Raw genomic sequence first — 8,457 nt, 5'->3', positions numbered from 1 at the left:
TTTCTCTTTCAGACAGCTTGCTAGACCAATCAAACAATTTACATAACAGTCAAATAAAATGTTATTGGTCCCATACACATATTTAGCAGATGTTATTGTGGGTGTAGTAAAATGCTGTTTTCAACACAGATTGGCAAATGTATTCATGTGTATAAATTAAAAATCTCTGTGGTGAAGTGCAAATTCACTGAAGTGCACTACTTTTGACGCTGCTCAAAAGTAGTGCACTAAGCTACTGTCGAAAGTGGTGCACTATACAGGGAACAGGATTTCAGAAGTAACCCAAGTCAGATAATCAAGTTGCTCTCGTGTTCCCTGGACAGTAATACTGCAATCTCCCTCTGATTGGTACCACGTGAAGAAGCAGACGAGACACCCCCATTCCCCTTTCAGCAGGAAATATAGCATGTAGCAGAGTAAAAGGTCCATGGTACATACCGCCTCTGTCCTAGATTGCAATTGCATGTCTTATTCTCATATTGGGAGGATGGAGACGACAGTGCATGTCTACACTGCTACTACATTTGGCTGTGGCTCCAAATATGATCTAACCTGTAGTACAGATGAAATAATATTCTCTGTATGTTGATGTATCTGTTGCCTGCAACATATTTGACTGTGTTTGTCATCATATAGCTAATGTGCAAACAACACCAAAGAGCTTATTGAACGGGTCGGAGCGAGTGACTTCACCGCCCTGAAAAGACTCACTTCTGCCACCCAGTGGGCGTTGCGTCACATTACAGTATATTTCAACTGGGACCTCATCTACATCAAACTAAACATCAAACCCAAACCACTTCATTTGATGTGTAGCTGTAATGTAAATGTATGGAGTCCACTCAGATAATAATGGAAGTATATTAGCATTTTTTTTCTATGTTTGAAAAAGCTTTCAACAGAAAATGTCAAATGTCATATGTGTAAATAATATATAAGCATATCCCAGAATGTCTAATTAGTGGAATGGAAATGCAATTACTCTGCATGCCCTGTGACATCTATTAACACTGTAGACTTGTGATTATGCAAAATTGTCCTGGAAGAAGTCATTTTTGTCAAACTACTTTTAATGAACCTGATTATATTACATTTCATATGGTCACATAAGCAACTGCACAGGGAAATCAAAAGGCAGAATTCATTTATTTAGCAATATCAAATCAAATAAAATTTTATTGGTCACATACACGTGTTTAGCAGATGTTATTGCGGGTGTTGCGAAATGCTTGTAAATATCCTGATAGTCCGATGACCCATAATACAGATTGCACAAACAGTAAACAAATACAATGGGTCGTTTGTGGGGATTAGAGACACATGAGAAAAACAGAGAGCCAAGATTTTAGGGCAGGAAGAGAGTCGAGATAGGAGGAGAGGGTAATTTAGAAGCACTTCCTGTGGACGATTGAGGGCCCGGCCTCCTCATACTCGTCTTTGCTGATCCACATGGCCTGGAAGGTAGACAGGGAGGCCAGGATGGAGCCGCCGATCCAGACAGAGTATTTACGCTCAGGGGGGGCAATCATCTACAGGGAGCGATAGTCAGCGGTTAGGACCGAGTCAAGTTGGGTTTTTATGCAAAGTCAAGTGTCTATACTTATCAAACTTTGCTTCACCAAGGGTACTATGAAACCTTTTCCTCAAAGTACTTTCAGGTTCATCACTGTTAAATAATTGACTCACAGTAATTGGATGGTGGTAAGGTTAGCTGGATGTAATTATCAAAGAGAATAAGATGCATATATTATACATACCTTGATTTTCATAGTGCTGGGGGCCAGGGCTGTGATTTCCTTCTGCATGCGGTCACCGATACCAGGGTACATGGTGGTACCGCCAGACAAGACGTTGTTGGCGTACAGGTCCTTACGGATGTCAATGTCGCACTTCATGATGCCGTTGTATGTGGTCTCATGGATACCAGCAGACTCCATACCTATGGGGATAACAAATAACAGTCTTTACACCCATATTCTGAACTGCATACCTATGGGGATCACAGTCTTTACACCCATATTCTGAACTGCATACCTATGGGGATCACAGTCTTTACACCCATATTCTGAACTGCATACCTATGGGGATCACAGTCTTTACACCCATATTCTGAACTGCATACCTATGGGGATAACAGTCTTTACACCCATATTCTGAACTGCATACCTATGGGGATAACAGTCTTGGGCAAGAGAATAAAGGAACAGAGCAATGGATTCTGAGCCTTGTCATGTGTAGTGAAGCCTCCGTTGGAAAAGAGAGGATCAAACCAAACCACAAACTTCATAGGCAAGATATAATAGACAATGAAATATTGACACACAGAGTACTCTCGGGAAAATTATATCAATAAATATCCTTCTCCTTTCCCCCTTCTGATGACCAGGTGGCGATCGCATCTCTGCATGTCTGGCAGACATATCAGTGTGGATGACGGATCACCACCTCAAGCTGAACCTCAGCAAGACGGAGCTCCTCTTCCTCCCGGGGAAGGACTGCCCGTTCCATGATCTCGCCATCACGGTTGACAACTCCATTGTGTCCTCCTCCCAGAGCGCTAAGAACCTTGGCGTGATCCTGGACAACACCCTGTCGTTCTCAACTAACATCAAGGCGGTGTCCCGTTCCTGTAGGTTCATGCTCTACAACATCCGCAGAGTACGACCCTGCCTCACACAGGAAGCGGCGCAGGTCCTAATCCAGGCACTTGTCATCTCCCGTCTTGATTACTGCAACTCGCTGTTGGCTGGGCTCCCTGCCTGTGCCATTAAACCCCTACAACTCATCCAGAACGCCGCAGCCCGTCTGGTGTTCAACCTTCCCAAGTTCTCTCACGTCACCCCGCTCCTCCGCTCTCTCCACTGGCTTCCAGTTGAAGCTCGCATCCGCTACAAGACCATGGTGCTTGCCTACGGAGCTGTGAGGGGAACGGCACCTCAGTACCTCCAGGCTCTGATCAGGCCCTACACCCAAACAAGGGCACTGCGTTCATCCACCTCTGGCCTGCTCGCCTCCCTACCACTGAGGAAGTACAGTTCCCGCTCAGCCCAGTCAAAACTGTTCGCTGCTCTGGCCCCCAATGGTGGAACAAACTCCCTCACGACGCCAGGACAGCGGAGTCAATCACCACCTTCCGGAGACACCTGAAACCCCACCTCTTCAAGGAATACCTAGGATAGGGTAAGTAATCCTTCTCACCCCCCCTAAAAAAGATTTAGATGCACTATTGTAAAGTGGCTGTTCCACTGGATGTCATAAGGTATGCAAAATTTGTAAGTCGCTCTGGATAAGATATCCTTAAATGACTTAAATGTAAATGTAAATGTAAATGTAATCCTTCATGAATGATCCATATGGTGACTTTTACTTCCTCTTATCCTGCATGATCTTAAATACATTACTTGTGCTACAGCACAGAATATCTAGCCTGGTCCCAGATCTATTTGTGTTGTCTTCAGACAAACTGATCTGGGACCAGGCTATAGAACATTGTGAAGTTGTAAGAATTTGTACTGACCGATGAAGGAGGGCTGGAAGAGGGTCTCTGGGCAACGGAACCTCTCGTTACCGATGGTGATGACCTGTCCGTCGGGCAACTCGTAGGACTTCTCCAGAGAGGAGGAGGAGGCAGCAGTGGCCATCTCATTCTCAAAGTCCAGAGCCACGTAGCACAGCTTCTCCTTGATGTCACGCACGATCTCTCTCTCAGCTGTGGGATTCAAATATAGCATGGAGTTTGTGAGATCATGTTGCCAACCGTGGACAGGCATAAAGGAAGAAACGGTAACTGTAGAGGGGGACCTTAACCTATGTGTCAAATCTAACTACACTGATCAGGCTCTTCTACAGGCACAGTCACTACACTAGGAAAATAATGAAGGATTGCAGTTACTCTATTTTGCCAATAGGATACACTGTAAGATAATGAGAGATCAACAAAGGTGACAAGATGCAATTAAACAAAAAAATCAGGTGTTGACACATCATATAAACTGGGTGAAAGGTGTCATTTTTTATGATACTGTTAGAAGGTACAAAATAAACATTTCTGTCAATATTGCTATAGTCGTAGATGAGTGTGGTTGTATCTAAAAAGGTCTCCATGGTTACCGGTGGTAACGAAAGAGTATCCTCTCTCAGTGAGGATCTTCATCAGATAATCAGTCAGGTCTCTGCCAGCCAAGTCCAGTCTCATGATGGCGTGGGGCAAGGCGTAACCCTCATACACGGGCACGTTGTGGGTCACACCATCGCCAGCGTCCAGCACAATACCTGCACAGGTGAGACACATTAGTACAAACACACTGACGAGCATCATAGTGGTCAATGCCAGGGTTGTGGGTTTTTCATTCCTGCTGGTGCCAAACATTCTAAAAGTGTATGCATTCGCTGTACCGTACGTCACTTATTGGGTTTTGGATTAGGAGGCGCACTCACCTGTTGTACGACCAGAGGCATACAGAGACAGCACAGCCTGGATGGCCACATACATAGCTGGCACATTGAAGGTCTCAAACATGATCTGTCAGGAAGAAAACCCCACGGTTTTAGAAAACAGGCTCATAAATCCATTATTTGGCAATGCACCTAATAATAATATAAAGCAAATATAAGAACATCATCAATCAACATTAGTTGTGATGTAATGCTAAACAGCATAAGATTGCCAGCCAGGTAAATGGATTAATTAAGGCAGGTGACCCACCTGGGTCATCTTCTCCCTGTTGGCCTTGGGGTTGAGGGGGGCCTCAGTTAGCAGGACGGGGTGCTCTTCAGGGGCCACACGCAGCTCATTGTAGAAGGTGTGATGCCAGATCTTCTCCATGTCGTCCCAGTTAGTGATGATGCCATGCTCAATGGGGTACTTGAGGGTCAGGATACCTCTCTTGCTCTGGGCCTCGTCTCCTACATAGGAGTCCTTCTGACCCATACCCACCATCACACCCTGCAGGGGAAGAGAGAGACAGGCAAGGCTCATTCATATGTACAGTAGGTACATGTCACAGCTGGGAGGACGGGTTTGTGGTAATGACTGGAGTGGAATCAGTGGAATGGTATTAAATACACCAAACACATGGTCTCCAGGTGTTTGATGCCATTCCGTTTACTCCGTTCCGGCCATTATTATGAGCTGTTCTCCCCTCAGCAGCCTCCTGTGGTCCAGATGTGAACGTGAACAGCAACAGACACATATTGATCTGCAAATGACACACGGTCTGGTTTCCCAGACCCAGATTAAACCTACTAAACTAAAAAAGTATGCTCAATAGAGAATCTCCATTGAAAGTGTTTTTTTTTTTTGGTCCAGGTCTAGGATTCATCTGGATTCAGGAAACTTGTCCGTACTGTAGTCTGAGTGCCAGTCTGGTTGTGCCATCATGCCAACTCCTTTTCACTCATCGTCATGCCATGTTTGGCTTGGCAATGACAGCAATGTAGTTGGCAAGAGCACAAACAGATCTGAGCACAGGTTAGCCATACTGTAGGAGCAATGACCGACTAACAATAGTGTTGCGGCTCTATTTCAGGAATGACCCCTCTGATTGACATGGAAGGGTAGTAGAGGAGAGTAAGATGGGATCTGACCTGATGACGGGGGCGCCCCACAATAGAGGGGAACACTGCCCTGGGGGCATCGTCACCGGCAAAGCCAGCCTTCACCAGTCCTGAGCCGTTGTCGCATACCAAGGCTGTTGTCTCTTCCTCGTCACACATGGTTGTGTCCGGTTACTGTAGGCCTACACACACACGCACACACACACACACACACACACACACACACACACACACACACACACACACACACACACACACACACACACACACACACACACACACACACACACACACACACACACACACACACCAAACAGACCAGTTGTCAGGTGTGTCAGAGTGCAATGTGTTTCACACATGGCATATGGTATTAACAAAACAAGGTATTACCGCATTAAAGAGTATACTTTTTAGCCAGTAGTTCTGAAAGTAGCGCTCATGAGAGGTCCCTGAAAATTGCATACTACGTCACATATGTGCAGATATGTGCACCATGTCATTGCTCTCTCGCTCTCTCTCTCTCTTGTGTGCGTGCATGATGAGACTCTTGCTAGCTGTCACTCAAGTGGCGAGGGACTGAAGCTCATTGGTTAAAATGTAATTACTAGGTTGCTGGCTCACATGGGGGGAAATGGAGGGAAAATGGAGAAGCCCAGCTTCCAGAAAAACAGTCGCTTTCAAACTAGGGATTTTGTGGCTAATTGATGTAAAACATTAATTCTGCTCATAGATTATGCATGTATGAACAACACATTGACACATCCAGCCCAAAGCGAGAGGTTTAAAAAAGGCTTAATAGTTGCCAATGTCCCGGAGCATGTCTTTAACAGTAGCTGCCCTTCCCACTGTGGTCTCATTCTGTAGCAGTGTCTCTGTCTGTCTGTCTGTCTGTCTGTCTGTCTGTCTGTCTGTCTGTCTGTCTGTCTGTCTGTCTGTCTGTCTGTCTGTCTGTCTGTCTGTCTGTCTGTCTGTGCTGTCTGTCTGTCTGTCTGTCTGTCTGTCTGTCTGTCTGTCTGTCTGTCTGTCTGTCTGTCTGTCTGTCTGTCTGTCTGTCTGTCTGTCTGTCTGTCTGTCTGTCTGTCTGTCTGTCTGTCTGTCTGTCTGTCTGTCTGTCTGTCTGTCTGTGCTGTTGTTGCTGTTCTCATATGCCATGCTGGACCCATAATTCACTTTTAGTTGACTGACCAATGATTTGATTGACTAAACTGTTATGTTATTGTAATGTACAATACAGAGGACAGTGTTACATTTTAATCGCTTTAAGTGCTTTAAAGGTATTTCTGTGTTGGTCCGAACCAACAGCCTAAAACACAGTCAAAAGAAGTTCTTAAAAATCTATTAAAGCAAGGACTTGTATTGCATTTCCTATCCACATTAGCCATGTGGTTGTGAGATTACTTATATATCAACATAATCTGTCTGAAAATACTTGAATGGCTCTTTTTCTCTCATATTTGGTATTTGGTATTTTATTAATAAGATCCCCAGTAGCTGTTGCAAAAGCAGCAGCTACTCTTCCTGGGGTCCACACATGCCTGTAACCTACTGTGTGTTCAAGTATAAATGATACATATAGATTACATAGTCATGTGTGGTAATTATGATAAAGCCACTGATTGTAAGTTGCTTTGGATGAGAGAATAGTGTCTGCCAAATGACTCGCGTAAATGTAATACTCTGAGATAAATGACTATTACAGTAATCCCATAATCCCATTGAAACAGAGAATTGCATGTGTGCAGGACTTACCCTGGAGAGCTGGACAGGAGGCGATGTGTTACAGTCCCTTGACAGAGAGAGAGACGAGAGGAGAGTGCGCCTGGCTCACCTGCTCTCTGAATTTAAATAGGAATACGCAGGACCCATGCCATCACATACCTTCAAAACCTCAGGCCTTTTTAGGAGACATTGTCACCCTTACAAACCAATGCGGAACTTAAAAGCACAAACACACACACATACATGCACATACACACACACGTGCACACACACTCACTCAAGAGTCTTATTTGGCCTCTGATAATTTATAGCTGGTTGGCGGAGCCCTGGTCTATAGTTGGACAACTGGAAGACAGGTTGATGATGCATCTGCAGAGAAAGGCATGTTGGAGGCCACTATAAATAAGGTCTGGTGCATCAGTCATAATGGAGATATGGCCCTTTGTCTGTCTGTCTGTATTTCAGACACAGTGTTACAGACAACCAACCAGAGACTAGTGACAACGCAAAGCCTTTATGGAACCCCCGCCAGGCCTTCAAAGGACGTTTCAGAGACTCAGTAGCAATGGGAGTGGACAATAGTCATATAAAGACATACAATGACAAGACTGTTTTAACCAATATAAATGTAGGACATACTTTAACAAACCAAAATAAACGTCTATGGTGACTGTGTAACCGATGTGAAATGGCTAGCTAGTTAGCGGTGCGCGTTATTAGTGTTGAATACAGAGACGTCACTCACTCTGAGACCTTGAAGTGGTTGAATCCCTTCCTCTGCAAGGTTTGTGGATTTTGTGGAACGATGGTTGTTGATGTGTTCAGAGGGTCCCTGTTTCGAGTCCGGGTTGGGACAAGGTGAGGGAAGGAAGCAACACAGTTACAACTGCTTAGTGTTCAATGACCAGAGAATGTGTCCCTCGGGCTTGGGCTTGACTCCTTCCAATGAAGTTAATTGAATTATGTCATGTCAATGAGGGAAATTGGAATTTCAATTAACTGTCTGAATTCTCTTACCTTTATTTAACTAGGCAAGTCAGTTAAGAACAAATTCTTATTTTCAATGACAGCCTAGGAACAGTGGGTTAACTGCCTGTTCAGGGGCAGAACGACAGATTTGTACCTTGTCAGCTCGGGGTTTTGAACTTGCAACCTTCCAGTTACTAGTCCAACGCTCTAACC

The 8,457-nt window shown here is 44.7% G+C and overlaps 1 protein-coding gene across 1 annotated transcript; it reads right to left on the bottom strand.

The window, feature by feature from the left end:
* Positions 1-1,127: 1,127 nt before the first annotated feature.
* LOC118395979 (actin, alpha cardiac muscle 1-like) lies at positions 1,128-7,459 on the bottom strand. The gene is made up of 8 exons (XM_035790099.2): positions 7,306-7,459; positions 5,587-5,738; positions 4,706-4,945; positions 4,438-4,522; positions 4,111-4,272; positions 3,518-3,709; positions 1,758-1,939; positions 1,128-1,529 (listed from the first exon to the last, which is right to left on the bottom strand). Exons 2-8 carry the CDS (start codon positions 5,713-5,715, stop codon positions 1,386-1,388), a joined length of 1,134 nt encoding a protein of 377 aa, XP_035645992.2. The 5' UTR covers positions 5,716-5,738; positions 7,306-7,459; the 3' UTR covers positions 1,128-1,385.
* Between the last annotated feature and the right edge of the window lie 998 nt (positions 7,460-8,457).

Source organism: Oncorhynchus keta, chromosome 17 (assembly GCF_023373465.1).
Source record: "Oncorhynchus keta strain PuntledgeMale-10-30-2019 chromosome 17, Oket_V2, whole genome shotgun sequence".
NCBI classification, from domain to species: domain Eukaryota; kingdom Metazoa; phylum Chordata; class Actinopteri; order Salmoniformes; family Salmonidae; genus Oncorhynchus; species Oncorhynchus keta.
This window is presented reverse-complemented; position numbering and strand designations above follow the sequence as displayed.